Source organism: Dermacentor silvarum, chromosome 8 (assembly GCF_013339745.2).
Source record: "Dermacentor silvarum isolate Dsil-2018 chromosome 8, BIME_Dsil_1.4, whole genome shotgun sequence".
NCBI lineage: Eukaryota > Metazoa > Arthropoda > Arachnida > Ixodida > Ixodidae > Dermacentor > Dermacentor silvarum.
In genome coordinates this window covers 108,904,131-108,921,518 of record NC_051161.1, presented here as the reverse complement: position 1 = coordinate 108,921,518, position 17,388 = coordinate 108,904,131, and the positions used below count along the sequence as shown (strand labels likewise).

Here is a 17,388-nt window from a genome sequence, read left to right as displayed (position 1 = left end):
CGCATCACTTAATCGCCAGGAAAACTGCTAAAATTAGCTTTATATAGTTGTGTTAACTTAGGATGTCGTTTGTCGCGCCACCCATTTATGGCGGCTCTGCTATTTTTATACTCCGATTTCACGCTCTCTCAGCTCTCTCTCCCCCAGCTCCGCGAAGCTATCGCACAGCTGGTTTGTGGTTGCTAGGCAACGCAGTGACGTCTTAGCTCAGCGAGGTTTTGCGGCTCGTGGCACAACTTACGGCCGGCTTAAACAGCTCGGCTGTTAAAAGGTACGCATGTTTGTTTTTGTTTTTCTGGCCTAATGGGTAGAGCATCGCGCTTTTCCTCTGGGGCACCCGGATTCGAAATTCGCGGTCGGACACGTATGTTTTCTTTATTACGCGACCTGATTGTGCTGCGCTACGTATACGAATATATTCCACGCAGACATCCGGCAGAGAACGCGCAAGGCTAAGCTAGGATGCGCCAAAACCTTCTCTCGACGGCTGCGAGAAACAACGTTGCAAAAAAAAAAAAAATGCGAGGGGGGTAGCTGCACAATGCGCTCTGCATCACTGCTCATAAGTTCAGTGTGTTTTCATGTACGGAGCATTGAAGAGCACAGGAGTTCTTGTTGGCTGAACATGCTGTCACTCACTGGCCACGTGAGTGTCGACATAAAATGTTCATTGGCAAAAAAAAAAGAGAGGCTCGCTCACTGTCCCATGGCCTTTTTGGTAGGTGTTCGCGCAGATCTGTGGTAACTTGGTAACTAAATACAATGGAGGTCTTGGAAAGTTGAATTTACGCCGCAAACTTCTTGCAGGAGACAGCATATTGAACAATACACGCACATTCGTCAAGCAACACAGCTATTCTCATGAAATTTCCTGGATATCGTAGTTATTCTGCTAACCATGCGCTAGTGTGGGTAGCTCATCTTGCACGCTAGGATGTATGAGCCGTTGAACTATGTATCATTTATTTTTTCTACAATGAACGCATTTTCTGTTTAGTGTGTATTGAAGCATTCTTTCCTCCGTTTTCAAATGTGCCTCTTATGCTCCGATGCAACATATAGGAGTTCTAAAGAGAGTTAAGCTCCCGTTCCACTTTTATGCGCTTTCTTTTTCTACATTTCCGTGAGACGGTTCTATTTGGGATCAAGATCGGCCAATGGCAGACGCGATGTTGTATGTACCTTTGATGATATGGGGCTTAACGATTGAAGTGAAATATGTGCTCTTTTTTATCTTCCGCTCAGTGTGCGGGCTTCTGGAGCAAGGAGTCCTAGCAGTGTTGGGTCCACGGCAGCCGGAAACAGCGCTGCTAGTTCGTCATGCGTGTTCCAGGCACCAAGTGCCACACGTGTACCTGCACCGCCAGGAGGGCGGAGAGCGTGCCTTGCCTCTGGACACGCTGTCTTTGACTGTGACACCATCGGCTGAGGAGCTTGGCAGAGCACTGAGTGACCTCGTCAACGCGCAAGGCTGGAAGCACTTCACTATCATTTACGAGAAACCAGAAGGTGAGCTTAGCGTCGTGGCCATGTGAAGTAGTAACAGCGCAATACGGGAATTTTTTTTTAAATTAATAATTAACTTTTTCTTTCTAGTGCGTTTCCTATATACTTTTTTTCTAATATAATCAGCTGTGCGATGACTTAGATGGAGTATGTAGCGACTCCGGATGGACGACGTGTACACAACGGTGCGTTATCGTAATCCTGGTACCAATTGGCGCAATTGGAGTCAAAGGAAAGAATCGTTATTAAGCGGTCCTGCTGCTCAAACACAACGATTTCGTGTTGCCTCAATAGCCAAGGATACCTCAGAACTAGTGATTGCTGAAGAATTCAGCAAGGTTATAACTAGAACAAGCATTTCTATTACTTGTTCTGAGTTTCACTATTCAGTTGAAATGGTAAAACAAAAAAGTTATTGCGTGTTTTCAGTCACAGCATGTACAATTAGACTACGAATTCTCCATGATTGAGCTAAAATGTGCACTTGCGTCTTGAAAGACAAAGACTGCTGCAGGCCCAAATTCCATTACATACAGTATCCTGCAAAACATGGGACCTAATGATCGATTGGCAGTTTCGGAGTTCTGAATGACTTGTTGAAAAAGGAGCATGTCCCTCACTCTTGTAACACAGAACGTGTGATACCTATACTGAAGCCTGGTAAAACACCTCTCTCTCTTATATCTTTTCGTCCTATGAGCCTGATGAGCTGCTTATGCAAGGTCATGGAAAAAATGATTGACGTCAATCAAAAAAGGCACTTCATCCTCCATTCGATATTATGAGCACGGCTGAAACTAGTCCACACTACTTTCGCGTTTCAATGCAGAACAAAAGGCACCCACTAGCAATTACGCTTATTGAGCGAGACAGGGCTAACATCAATACTGTAATTCAGGTGCACAATAATCTACTACCACATCACGAATTTTGGATCTCAGGTATTTCCTACCCTTCATGGAGACTTGTCGCCCGAGCAATTGACCTTTCGGTTGACGGAATTATTCGCAAACGAGACATGTTTATGCTAGCAGCACAACAACTAGCGCTATACCAGATATACTTTTGGTACCCTGGACATATTCAAGCGTATACAGACGGTTCTTGTCAAACAAATTCTTCTAAAGCTGCCTTTGCTATTGCAGAATGGAACCGAATACAGACGTTTAAACTGTCTCACACGACATCAACTACAGCAGAGCTAGTTGCAATATTGTCGTTGTTACGATACGTAAATTCAATGCAAAACGGGAACCAATGGGTCATCCTTTGTGACTCACAGGCAGCTTTGTCGTCACGTCATGGTCTCATCAGCAATTCCCAAAGCATGGCTTTAGTTTATGAGACACTAAAAGAACTCACGAAGGCAAGTGAAAAAAATCGCACAATAATGTTCCAATCGATACCTGGTAACTGCAATATGCCTGGGAATGTTGCAGCATACAAGGCAGCTAGACAAGCTCATATTAATAACGTCACATACGGTCTCCTTCTAACGCAAGGCGAATTGCGACACATACTAAGACACATCTTAGTCCGTGGTTGCAAATCGACATGGTTTGAACAGAACTCGAAATCTCCAGATTTATTTCACATTGACCCTACGCTTCAATTCAAAATCCCGTCTACATTGGATACAACCAGAGCCTTTGAAACGCTGATTCGTCGTCTACGGCTCGGCACCACGTACATAGACCATTTTCTCTTAAAACATTTCAAGAGCTACTAGTCCGCAATGTAGTTGTGGCCACACGGATGAAGACGTGCAGCATCTTCTGTTAGAATGTCCGCGACACGACACACACATACAACGTTTAGCACGTGATTTAGTGGCATTAGACCGCAGGCCCTTCAACATCAGGGAGATGTTAGGTCCTTGGCCAACATATTCATTGCAAAGACGAGCGTTAATGGCCCTCCAAAAGTTTTTGAAGCGAGCAATATTCTCGGAAACTATTGAAAAAAGTTTATCTGTGATAAGCTCACTCAATGGGATTTTTATTTATCTGAATTTGGTCAATTCCACACCTGAGTTCGTGTACTTTCATTTGAGCCTAATCCGTGCCATCTTATGTGCCGTGATTTCAGTACAGTTACGTGACCGGACTTTGTGCTTACCTTAGTGCACCTATGTGACTGAACTTTGTGTGCTATTTTCCAAGTTGACTTTCAGTATTAGTGTGGCATTGGTGTACTTACGTGACTGGATTTTGTGTTTACTTTAATGCGCCTTCGTGACTGAATTTTGTCTTGCTGTGTTTCTGAGTGGACTTTCAGTATTAGTGTGGCATTAGTGTATTCATGTGACTGGACTTTGTGTTATTGTGATTTGGAGTCAACTCTTAGTTTTAATGCGCGCAGATTATTTTTTTTGTATCTCTAAGTAAAAAGGAGTAGCCGGCACCAATGAAAAGCGACAACATCTCCTAAATACTATATAATAAAAATGATATTAATATTCTCTAATGCACCAAACATTCATGCACCCACCTCTCAGTGTCTGTCTTGGTTGTTTACATTAGTAACCGATAATTGGAGCCATTGCACTAGTGCTACCAGCGTTTTGTTTCCTCTTACAGCACTAGTACGGCTGCGTGGCCTCCTGCAGCTGCACAGGCCTGGCAACCCGCCCCCGACGGTTGCATTGCGCCCCCTTCATGACAAGGCGGACCCTCGGTCGGTTCTGCGGGAACTTGCAAAAGCGGGGGAGAATAACATCATTCTTGACCTGACCACCCAGAGGCTGGCGGATGTACTCCGGCATGTGCGTACTCCTCTTAACTTTCGATAGATAAGATGTGTTCTTTTTATATTTCGACCAATTACCAGTTGAATTTTTCATCTCAGTGAGAGGATTTCCACTTTTATAGTAGTCATCTCTTATAGTAGTAGTCTTATAGTAGTATAGTAATCTTATAGTTGTACTGGTGCCCCTTAGCCTCACTTCATGGCTCACAAGAAAAGATACCATGGGTGCAAGAAAGCTGAATGTTTAGCTGACTACTACGTCTTGTTTTACTGAAAAAAAAGAAAGCTAGTTTTACAGTTGAAGAAAAAGTCGCCCCCGTACGGGGAGCAAACCAGTGAAAGCTGTCTTTCCACTGGAGAGCAGTAGAGCGACTGCCCTTGAAAGAAAGAGCTACGAGATGTACCCACAGACAAAGTATATTTTTCTTCACCTGTGAAGTTAGCCTACAGGTTAGCCCATAAAGAATTCAACATTCTTGTAGCACTCTGGCACAGTCATGTGACTGGTATAGTTTTTATTGGCTGTCCTAAGACTGGATCTCAAGGTGGCATAAATATCTCGCAATAAGTTTGATTTGACATATGGCCTTAGAATGCGGAATATTGTTACTAGCGAACGTTTCAAACTAGCAGAAAACGGGAGGCTATGCAGAGCTCTTGTATCCTCACTCCTTTTTTTAAACAATTAAAATAAAAGTTTAAACACCAGCGTTCTGCAGCCTGGGCCCAGCTTCAGAATGCACACAGTGTATCACAAAGGCTAGAAAGAACTTCTGAACTAAAAAGAAAATAAAACATGCCCTGCGTTACGGGATACGCCACTGACCAGCGAACAGGACTGGGACGATGCCATCTCTAGTACGGAACTCAAGCTCCAGTCCATGGCCGTCCAGAGGACCCGTGAAAGAGCGGAGAGGCTTGGCCTCCCGATTCCGACATGGGAGCAGGCAGCGGCGAGGCGGGGGCCCCAACGGGTCTCCACCGGCTAGTCCTTCAGGACCTCACTAAAAGTTCATTGTCTGTCTGTCTGTCTGTCTGTCACATGTTACTACCAGAGGAAGCGCATTACCAATAGTTGATATACACATTTTGTGTGTCTCCTTTCTTACCACAATATATCACACAAATCAGATGCAACCAATCGTGCAGTCGCGTCAAAAGTTAGCTGCATGCAGCGTATATACAGAAAATAAATTTTTTTTTCGTGATTGTAATCTTACATGTGCGCCGGCGCTATTCATCTTATGATTTAGAATGATGACATTGTACAGTGTTTGCTTTGTTTTTGTCTAATTGATGCGGGATATTTGAGACAGCTCGGACAAGAGAAGTATATTTTACATGTTCTCAATAAACGTTAGTTCTCTCAATAAACGTTAGTTCGAAGTACAGCGCTAAAATCTCATGGTTGCGTAAAGTTTGGACAATTACTACACATACGTTTCTGCCACTAATGCTGATGCACTGTGAAAAAGCGCTAAAATCGGAGAACACCCTGCAGGCCTCACGTAGGACAAACACAGAATCTGCTTCTCTCTTTTACTGACCTGTCTAATCGTACCTGCTCTGAGTTTCGTACTGCAAAACTTGCCCCAGCCGAGTCTCCTAATTCAACCTAGTCTCTTTGATGCCGGCAAATTATTAACTGGGCAGAACTTTACTCCGAGTTTATCAATGTATTTATGCTTATAACAGCTTTCCACAATGCGAGGCCTATTATCGTCGCCCGCTTTCCTCAATGACTGCTAGTTTTATGGCATTGATGATGTCTAGATGATGTGCCCATTTGGGATACTCGCACAATGATAGCAAACGAAGAGCGTTTTAACAGCATTTGCAATAGCTGCTTAGATGAGCTGTACTATTTCATATGTGCCGGCACAAGAGCGTTGTTGCTTCCCCATAACCGTTCGGAGAAGCAGGTGTCGGGCGCATACGAGAAGCCTTGTTCGTATCACGTTAATAAAAACTTAACTTAAAATCAAAGCATCTGCTTTTTACTATACGTTATTTTTCAACTTACCAGAATGTACCAGTTTGATGCTGTGGAGATATGCTTTGACGTCCATCAAAAGGAGTAATAAGGCCTAACTGTACATATGACGAACCAGAGTAAATTCGTAGTGACGCATCAACACAAACTCTAGGATGTTGTTTACCTGCCTAACTGCTACTAAATGCAGGGCAAACATATGCGGCGCTATATAGTCTCACATAATTAAAGGTCCTTCATTTTAACTCGTTCATATAGGCGTTATAAGTTGTGGGAAAGCCTTTCTGCTCGAGCTGATATATAAATGCATGCATGCCGGTTTTACAAACTTCTTACCCTATTCGATGTCCCTGAATGGTCGTGCTGTCTAATAGACTAGATTCCTTGACCGTTTCAGCCCCAATGCCTACATTATAGCTGAATACTTGGAAAGTCCTTGTTATTTTGCGACCGCAGTAAGCAAAGTTGCATTTTGCTACACCAGAGGACGAGGTCATAGTGACTACATTCCTGGCCATGCGGGATAACATGGGTCGTATAACGTAAAATTATTCCTTTCTTGCTTTGTACCAATATCCTGATGTCAAATTTACCTAAGCAGCGGCTCAAACATCGGGCAGCGGCTCGCAGTGTTGTTTGAACAATCGAATCAAACGCTCTCCTCGTTTATAGGAAGTCAGTTCTATTTGGTTTGAAAGCGAACAGCATTGCCTACATTAACTGTCTTTCCTTACCGAATTGGCTGACAAAAGGCGAAAAGCGCGCACAAGTGGAGATGGTTTTCATGGGCCCGAGCAAGCGCAGTGAAAGTGGATAACATGTTGAGGAGGAGGGTGCCGGCGCCTGCGATTGGTCCGCTTCCCGGACTTAATTGTGGTGGCTTGTCAAAAAGTCGCAGTTTCGCTCGAAAAGCGAAGCATCGATTGCGATAGCAAACTGGTAGACAGTTATACGAAGTAAGGATAATAGTTTTATCGGCCGTATCAACTTGTTAACATTAGGCATCATGGTGTCACGCGCACATAGGCAAACATGAATGTATCTCACTCGATGACCGCAGAAACTCGCTGTCAAAACTCTGTAGTGAGTAAGCGCGGCAGCAACAGCGAGTGAATTGACCTTCGCCTCGCCGCTCGCATCAACGCGAACATAGCCGCGAAAACAATACGCAGGGAGGAAGGACTCTGCACCCTCTGTATATGGCTTTCAAGATACAGCAGCGCGCGGTGTAGTACGCGGCCTCCCCCCCCCCCCCCCCCCCCTATCCTCCTCTCGGAGCCTTGCAGCCTGGCGGGCGCGCGCGGTCGCTCGGGAGTGCTGCCCCCCCCCGCGCTCTCCCTCCGGAGTGGTGCGCGCGACTGCAAGAGCATGCGCTTCCTGCCCGCTTCCCGCCTTGCGTGCGCGAGATTGAGCCGCGGTCGCCGGCTCACCCTCGCACGCTTTCACCCGCACATAGAGCATCGGGCGCACGGCGACGATTTCAGCGCCCGTTGACTTTATACGGAACCTCCCGGCGATGACGACGGCGACGGCAGAAATGCGCCTGGAGTGTCCATGTATTTGCTATCGCAATAAAATCGCGGCCACATGCAATGCAAGGATAAAAATGCAGCGAACACGGATGCTTTGCGAGGAAAGGTTGGCAGAGCGATGTCGTTTATGCGCCAAAAGGGCTCAACAGCGTTATACTGCCATCCAAATATCTTTCATTTACGCAGAGAAACCCAATGTTACCGGCAGCTCCATGTCACCAGTCCTAGAACGACTGACCGGGAGCCGTCATTTATTCCTTTTGCCATGGGGTAGTTTCCGGTTATTAAAAGGACGTCAGTTTTGTTCGGCATAATAATGCATCTTTAGTGTGTACACGTCACTTTGACGTGGTGAGTGCTCGCGGTTTTGTGAGGTCGCGTGGTAGAGAAGACAAGTAGGAGCAGCCGGAAAAAAAATTGAATAGCGTAGGGCTTATGGCGAAAAATACTTAGAATCATACAGAATTTTATTTCTGTTGCTCGGCCTTATCAGATGGGGAGGTTTCGCGGTTTTCGCGGCGCCACGTGACAGACAGGCGAATTGGGGGTGACCCGAAAAAATTTTGGTCAACGTGGAGGTCTTGTGGCAGAAATGGAATACAAACAATGAGGGTAGCTTTATGTTGTAGCGCCCCATTAGGCTTGTTTACTCAGGCTCGCGTTTGCGCTAATATAGTATTTTGTTTTGAATATTTCTCAGGATTGCAATTCTTGCGCCTTTTCTATCCAACCTATATAGTTCCTGCACGTTACCTTCGCTAAGAGTCAGCAGAATATTTATACGATAATAAAATCAATCACTGAATGTGGTAAACAATACTATTCGCCATCTTTCTTTCAGTCGCGCTGTTCATACGTCCTTTGGCTTATACTGCCAACAAAGCCACTCAAAGGATACCGTAAATTTCCTTAGGGGTAGACCAGCGTTCGTAATGCAATACGACGCGTTCGATTCACGAAGCAAGGCGTCCACTCGAGAAACTCCGGTTACAGTAAGGTGTGTAAAGGTGGTAACAGGGAATGCTGCTATAAAAAACGGCTACAAAATTGTCCAAATTTAATGTTATGTAATCTGTGAATACAATACAAGACAGAAGCTTACATGGCGGTGGATGTTGAAGTTATCCACAATGGTCAAATACAAATGTGTCGTTCGGCATTCCGTTTTAGAACGCAGTTGGATGCTGTATGCGTTTATTAATTTATTTTATATATTGCAACACACCGCAGCTCCAAATTGCTATCGCAAGAGTGACGAGTACAATGTAATTCACTTTCTTAGTCCAATGATACCTTATTTGTTTAAAACTTGCCACAATGGTTCAGTTTTCGTGAGCTGGCTCTGCTTATTCAAAGTAGTTGTCTTATTCGTCTCGCATGGTTCGCTTAAGCTCTCCATTGTAACTGGTGGTGTCTTATCAACAGTGACGCGCTCATTATTTGGCACAAGATGGGAATTGGGTCTTAATTACTAATTTATTTAGTGTCTGTAACCTGTAGTTATGACATAAACATAATTTTGTTATAGCCATTCTGCATTTATATCGTCGAACTCGAACTGTAAAGTGAAAATTAGCCCGCTTTTTCGGGTCATTTTGTTCATAAAAATTGACTTGGCTTCTTATGTTACCTACCTGTCTGTTATATTTTGACACTGGACCCGAAACTAGCCTTCCCTGGCTATCGGTCCAGATATCTGTGTAATCATGTTCATGTGAAGAAAGAATAAAGCACTTGCAAGCACTAGCACTTATTCATGGTTTGCATGGCTCAAGAATTTCTCCGAACTACATTCCCTGGCGCATTATATACTGTCTGAGAAAGGAGTAGTCGCTATAACGTGCTTTGACTTTGTCCCCGGGGAACAAATAAAATCTCAACAATGCAGGATGCCTGTGTGAGCAACGCGAATAAGAAATTTGTCCTACCAAATTTTTTCTGAAAAGTTTCAGTGAAGGAAATAATGCATTTGTAAGCATGAAATCTCTAAACTTTTGTGAAACGAGAATCTCAGGAGAGTATATGACATGTTGTACGTTTTGTCATGTGTCGGTTCGGGAGTCAAGAGGAACGAGAAAAATGCTGCTCAGGGACTACCGCTCACGGAATATTTTGTTGTTTTCAGGCCCAGAAAGTTGGAATAATCAACGAGTACCATAACTTCATCGTCACTACATTGGTAAGCATGAACAATTTGTTGCGTAATCAAAAAACTCACTTGACCATCCAGAGAAAATGGATCGGTAGCTCTAAAGTACAGTCACCATTTAGCATGCCCTCAAAGTGCTGTTAATACATCATTTTTCTAGTTGTTTCTTAAGAAAGATGTGTAGAAATGCTTCAGATGTTATTTAGGTCAGGTGTTTGTTTACACATAATAAGTGTATCATTATTGGCTCCGATGTGTATGATAATTACTTGTTGCATCTCGTATTAAAAGGAGCGGTGACAAATAGTCACCTAGCCTTGTTGAGGTAATCAGGCATGCTATACTTGCTTTTAATTCTGCCATTTTTGTATATATCTTCTTAATCTGTTTTCTCTTCCTGAAAACCTCTCTCTACCTTGTACCACTACCTATGCCTGTAATGTATGCGGTGGTATCAATCTCTTCCCTGCTTTTTTATTTTCACCAGTACTCTAAAGATATCGTGCTTATCTCTTGTTGCGAATATTACGCAGTAATAAATTCAGTATTTAGCTTAGTCCAGCATGCTCAGTATAGTGGGTATTACGCTGCGTTGGCCAGAGTGCTTAAATGTTTTTTTACTGGCTAGGACAATTCATATTACTAACGATGTTTCATGCTGTTCTCAAGAAATTATGTGGTTCTGCGGTGTGTTAATGCATGCAGCGCTCAAGCAGCAGTGCAGCTAAAGATATTTTGCCGTATTTCAAATTATGCAACGTGTCAATATCGCAAAATGTGGCATTCGTTGAGTTATTGGCCGATCAGCAGTGATACATGTTCCGGCATTGTGAACGTGCTTAGAAAGCATGAAGAAAGCGCGAAAGCAGAAATTGTGTCGCTGAGGGTAAGGTCGCAGATCTGCCTGACTTTTTGTGCTTTATTCGCTCACAATAGGCAAATCGCCATCATTTTAAATAAGAAAAGTGATTTTCCATGAGAGTCAAATAAAAATTCTCTGCAATCAGGTAGTTTCATTACCACAAAATTGACAAAACTGACATAAGAGCCCTCGTGTACATTTAAATGCGTACCGCCGACGGCACATTCACAGGTTGTCGGCGGGTATAAAAAGTATGGGATCGAAATTTTGCGAATGAGCCGTAAGGTGGTGCACCGGTTCTGCAGCTGAATATTCTGTGCACATGCTGTCCGTTGTTTAGCGAATTGAATCAAGAGTCTTTAACCAAGACGGTTGTCGTTTTATGGACGGTAACTTGGAAATGTAATTTTAGGTGGCCTCATAATTGTCTTATTTATAAAATAACACTCGAAAAACTATAAACAGAACTGCAGAGCATCATGCTACGCGACCACTCAGTGATAGCAGTAAGAGCACGAAAACGCAAATCACAATGCGACTACTACCGCCGGAGCGTAGCAGACGACAAAAGTGAAATCATCCCAGCTGATGTCATCGGAGCGTCATTAACAGCGCCACCATCAGTCGTGCACGAGGCCATTAAAGTAATATACACAGGGCTTTTAAAATAAACTAGCAGGAACGTTAATATAAATGGTATACTTGTTACGCAGATACTGCTTATACACGTGGTTGAAACTGTTAAGTATACACAATTTTCGTGAATGACAAAAGCAGTTTAATATCGAATGGACTTTGACGATTAACATCTAAGTTTGGAAAATATGGCACGCGCTTATATTGAAAACTTGATGACAATCTTGAACACAAATGCATTATTTCATGTGTTCTTGCCCTAAGGCCCACATTTAATAGACAGTTTTAGCAGAGCGCCGTTTACGCACCGTTCCGCGCAGATTTCACGCTCTGAGATACTGCAGGGAACTGCGTAGATTTCGCGTTTGATAAGCGCGTCTTGCCGAAACCCAAAGGACGCGATATCAACTCTTCGGCAAAACGACAAAGAGGCCAAGTAGACACGCTGTCCCGCTCCGCTCAGTCGGCTATGTAGCGGAGCGAGGGATGGCGTCTTCGTTCCACTGCCGGTATGAGCATTGAGCGCAAGCGCAATAGCGTTTCCGCTAAACGGTTGTGTGGCATTTGCTAGCATATGCCGGCCTGAGCGGAGCGGACAGCAAGCGCTCAGCTAAAACACACTATTATCAAATATACAATCGGTAGGGTAATTTCTGAAACAGAAAGCTGAACGCAATAATAAAAACACGATGTGACGAAGCTAATTCCATATAACACGCCAGTCTAGATGCCGATCGGAGCTAGTAAATGCTGTACCTCTTCTGTCGGCTGGCAGGAGTGAGTCGTTTTTCTTTTTTCTTTAACGCGGTGATTAAGCTACGTCGCAAGATGGTCCTCAGAGTACTCGTTTCACTCTTCCATTTTGCGATCGATTGCGCTATTTTTAGGGTAATAATAATACTCATGAATGCCGGCCCACCCTAAGTGCTCATCTAAAAGATTACTGAAAGGGCTCTGAAGGGGTAAAAAGTATGATAACGCCGACACATGTGGATCGCGTAAGGATCTTTATTTGACTCTCGTTGTAATACGATTTAGCAAGCCACTTACGGGTCGCAATAACCAGGCGGCATACGCCTCCACTTAGAGCCGTGTAACCGTAGGCGTTGGCAATAAGCCCAATAGACTCATCTCTTATAGAAACGCGCTGCTTCGGCCAATATACATGTACGAAAACTCGAATAACGTGTAATGGAGCTGAGAGCACAAGTGGTGACATAAAAACATAGTGCGACCATCTCGATGTAAGGTAGATTACATGGTGCTGATTGTCAAATATTGAAAGCATATTCGATACAAACCCCCAAGCACAGTTGGGACGTGGTGTGAGAGAGAAATTCGCCGCACTTATTAAAAATTTGGTAGTGTTTCTAAGCCTACGCAAAGTGCTGTCGTCTCAATAAATCCATTAGCAACATTGGCAAAGGGCTTCCGTGGTTCATGTCTCAGAAAGCACACTGTGTAGCATATTAACGAAAAAAAATAAACGAAGACCCGTGCATCACCTTTTCGGGACGTTAAATTATCACCCTGATAACTAAAAGCGTGGTGCCCGCCTTTATCCTCCAAAGTGTTTCGCTTTTCCTATTACGCATGCAAGCGGATTCGACGTGCAAAGCTCTGTATGCCGACTCCCCACATTCTGCTATACCTTCGACAAAAAAAAAGCTATAGATATAATGGGAAAACGGGTCTAGAAAGGAGCGACCTTCGACCTTTTCATGCTGTGCCGATGGGCGTCACTCTCCTGTCGATATGTCGAAACACTTTGAACATACGCGGCATGCTGCAATAAATGCGTGAAAGAGTCGTCTGCGTCTGAAGATTGCCAGGATAGCATATTTACTTCGGGTATCAAATATTTGATGTGCCGACAGCGGAGTGTGCTCTGAAGAAGCGGGCCATGGCCGGAGGCCTCTTTACAACATGGATAACTTCGTTCGCACTGTGGCAGATCCTGTGCGGGTACAGCACTCAGATTGTTTAGCTTTGCGAAATGCGTGTACATATTACCGGCTTGCTGGCCGAAACGCAGTGCTGTTTCCACGCTGCTATCAAAAGGCTAAGAATTGAATAGCTGCAGAAGTGCCCTTAGAGACGCATTTCATGACGCTTTATTTTTTTTCTAATATTTCCGACGAAGTTTAATGCGGGTTCTGCGTGGCCTATACTATAGTGAGTATGCCGGAGAGCGTGTTCAATGTCCCAAAGATATTTCCAAGATATTTACATCAGAAATTCAACGCCACAATAATTTTTGACGGCGCCCTGTGCGCTTCTCTGCTCGTCCAGCAATCGTAAATGGCTCTCTTCTGCTATATAAGTAGTGGTGATGGTAAGCGCGTTAATATTTACAATCTTTCACTTCAAGTCAGCGTTCTTTTGCTATAAAGAGCGTTTTTCGGAAATCTTAGATTTGCCATTGTTAGATGCGAAAACGGTGCGGCTGCTTCGAAGAAGGACGAAAGGCACGTTCAAGAGTTTCCGGACGCCTCGACGACAGACGAATAGGATCGTTTGTCAGTGAATGTTCAACAGCAATTTTCGAATAATTTAAGCCAGGTTGGTGGTATATCGCCGCGAGCTTTAAAACTGATAAAGCTTGTGCAGTGGCTTCTTTTTCTATTCATGTACACTCGTTCAAACCTTGCTTCGATACAGGTACACTGCCTTCCAAGGCTCATGTAATTGGCTACAACACTGCGCAGATTGAACGTTTCTTAGGTTCATGGTACACGAAAGTGTGCTATCTATGGATTGTTTGCATATCTACTACAATGCATTCTTTAGAAAAAAACTACAGATGGTCCAAGTAACCCTTACTTCTGACTTCCATTGTATCAGCTAGAAGTTCGCACTGATGACAAAGTAATAGTTATCGTGACACGAAGGTGAATAAGCTCTCTAGCAAGCGGTGTTTAACCGAAAGTGCCTACGGGACCAGTTGAATCAAAGAGAACAGCAGAATCGACCTTTTTATAGTGTTTTAAATGGTTGTGAATTGACACAGCCAACAACTGTTCCGACTGTATCAAGCCAACATGGCGAGCATTATGCAGAACAGCAGCGGTGCAGCAGTAGCGCCATTGTACCGAAACAAAATAGCTGGCACAATTGCCTTACTTTCTATTGGAGTCGCTGCCGCTGTAAACCGCATAAGCGTATGATGCCTTCATGCAAGCGATTGTCCATGAAGGCTTCTTATGTATGTAAGCACAGTGAATTTGTTAAGATGTCAACCGGGGGTGGTTTAAGTCTAGCGATCACACAAAGCAAAACAAACTGGCAATGATGTTAGCCAATACGGAAGGACTATACTATCTCGAGAAACTATGCAGACGGGAAAACCGAAAGAAACGTAAGGCGAGCGCAATGCACCGAACAAGTGCGAAACGAATGGGACAATCTAAAACCGGGGGACACATAGATACGCGGAAGATTAGCGTCGCAGACGAACAGAAAAGTATAAGTTAAAGTACGCGGAGCACGCAGTTATGCACACTTCGTTAACCACTAGTTGCCGGCGCAAAATGTAAAGGACTACTTGAATTATATTTATTTACCTTGGTACACATTGGCATAGTCTGATTTCAGGAAGGTCACATAGAAGCACGATGAAATCAAGGGAGGTATATATGAATCAAATTGGCGCACACGTCCTGCTACAATATCTCAATAACTAGTATACGGAGCACACATATATTGGTGTAAAAGCGAGCCCATCTACGTGGCCGGCGATGGTACAGCGGAAAGGCATCGGGCCCGGTTTTGATGATCGAACCGGGATGAAGTGATATTTTTAAACTTCTAAGCTTTCTTTCTTAGAAACCCGTATGGCGTTTCTTTGCAGTGTTGAGTATCCAGTCGGGCGGATAGACATTGCCCCCTTTCATGAACTGTGCCGGCTGGCCGGCTTATGAACGCATTTGCTGTGACCAACGGTATGCCAGTAATCTGGCCGTGTGCTTTATTTCAGGCGCTCATGAAGAATAGTGGCAACTAGTCGAATTCTGTTAGCAACGTACACCGGAAGATGCAGAATGTTTTTTTTTATGACATACTGCTGGACCTAAAATGCAAGATCTTTCCGGATCACTCACAAGTGGAACGATCACTCATTGAGCTCCAGTAAACTATTGTTCCATGGAAAGGAAATGGTAAACATAAAATTTTAAGAATTATACACTTAATGTGCGTCCAATTATGACCCTTAGCAATTCATATCATGTGCGCTATATAGTTTGCAAATTGCAATACAGTTGTCCACCACTCCAATTTAAGGATTTTCTCGACTATGTTTGCACAATTTTACTAAAGTTTCAAGAAAACAAGCGTAACAGAAAGTGATTACCTCTTTACCTGTTATAGATTATGCAAGAAAATAATGTCTTCATGCACTTTGAGAAAATACCGCATGAAGTCTAAGAATATCCGTTCTTCAGAACATGGCAACCAGATGTTTGAAATTTAAATTGCATATTATGAAATTTTAATCCACTTTTGAAGGTATTTAGGCAAGAAAGAAAAAAAACCGGCTAGTACTAGAAAACATTTTCCTTTCGTGGGCATACAAATTTCCAGACATGGCACATTCCACGAGAAGGCAAGGCCATCGCAAACATGAAGACTGGTTACATATTTCGGGCGTTTTGTGATTTCACAAGTCCTCCTTAAAAAAAAAACTTTTTAGTCAGCATTCGATTTCGCGATGTTTTCTGATGTCTAAATATAGCGAAATAGATTGGGTTCGAAGTAACCGTGTTACGCAAAATTGTGCTTTCGCATAAATGCATTCTCACAATATGCATTCATATGCAGTAACTCTGCAATACAGTGACTCAAAACCTTTCAACGCAGGATTTGCACACGGTAGACCTGTCGGACTTCCAGAACTCAGGGACGAACCTCAGTGGCTTTGTCCTGGTAAAGAAAGAGCTCTGGGAGCACGACATTGCAGCAGTCCGAGATGCTTACGCTCGAAGCGGCGTCCATTCCATGTTCATCGGACAAAGGGCTTCGAGGAAGCCTATACGGGTGAGATAGCTATAGCTTTATGTTTTGTTTTAGGATTAACATGATTAAAAACAAAAATACACAATGAGCGCTCAGGTGACACAAAAAGCATTTTGCTGCAGTAAATGACACAGGAATACCGTGCATGTCTCTTGCTTTATTCCCTTCAGGTTCCAAACGAAAAGCATTTACGGTTTAGCTTGTCATATTTGCATATTTTTCAGCTTTTTTGTTGATATTCTTTTGTGTTTATGCCAAAGTGTAAATATCGAAACCTATCATGGTCTACAGGTGGAATAATTAGAGAAAGGAACTCTTTCTATATATTACACTGTGACGGGTTATTCCCTTTTTCAGCAAGAGAGCATGCATTTCCCTTAGAAGTAGATATGCCAGTCATGAGTTAAGGACCTTCTGATGCAATACTTGTGTTGAATAACTGATACACTGGAACAAGTTGAACTTGCCGTGCAACGCAATAACGCATCACTATAAACAAGTGTCTTGATACTTGTTTGTGCAGTGCAAATTATGCGTGACATTGCTTTCATTAAGCAAAGAATAGCAATTCCATTCAGTGCTATTATAGAGCACCGTCACTACCCCGAAGAAGCAAGAATACATTGCATCTCCACGCGTTCACACTCTTACCGAAAATGCTAATCGCAAGCAGCGAAATGATGAAAGTTTCGGTAGGTTGGTATTTTTTAATATATCATCGCGTTAGGATATGTCTGTTTTAGTGTGCTTTTGTGCAATTTTAATGCATTAGCATTAGGAGTGTCAAAGTGGGGGAAAAGTGTGTGTGTGTGTGTGTGTGTGTGTGTGTGTGTGTGTGTGTGTGTGTGTGTGTGTGTGTGTGTGTGTGTGTGTGTGTGTGTGTGTGTGTGTGTGTGTGTGTGTGTGTGTGTGTGTGTGTGTGTGTGGAAGCCGGTCACCTGGTAGCGCC

At 43.5% G+C, this 17,388-nt stretch overlaps 1 protein-coding gene across 1 annotated transcript in view; it reads left to right on the top strand.

Moving 5' to 3' along the window:
• The first annotated feature begins 303 nt into the window (after positions 1 to 303).
• LOC119462342 (glutamate receptor ionotropic, kainate 2-like) overlaps positions 304 to 17,388 on the top strand; it is a 46,782-nt gene continuing 29,697 nt past the window's right edge. Inside the window, exons 1-5 of the mRNA XM_037723685.2 lie at positions 304 to 364; positions 1,246 to 1,509; positions 4,086 to 4,270; positions 9,905 to 9,958; positions 16,284 to 16,460. Of these exons, the coding sequence (XP_037579613.1) occupies positions 304 to 364; positions 1,246 to 1,509; positions 4,086 to 4,270; positions 9,905 to 9,958; positions 16,284 to 16,460 (741 nt within the window). The remainder of the gene's footprint in view (positions 365 to 1,245; positions 1,510 to 4,085; positions 4,271 to 9,904; positions 9,959 to 16,283; positions 16,461 to 17,388) is intronic.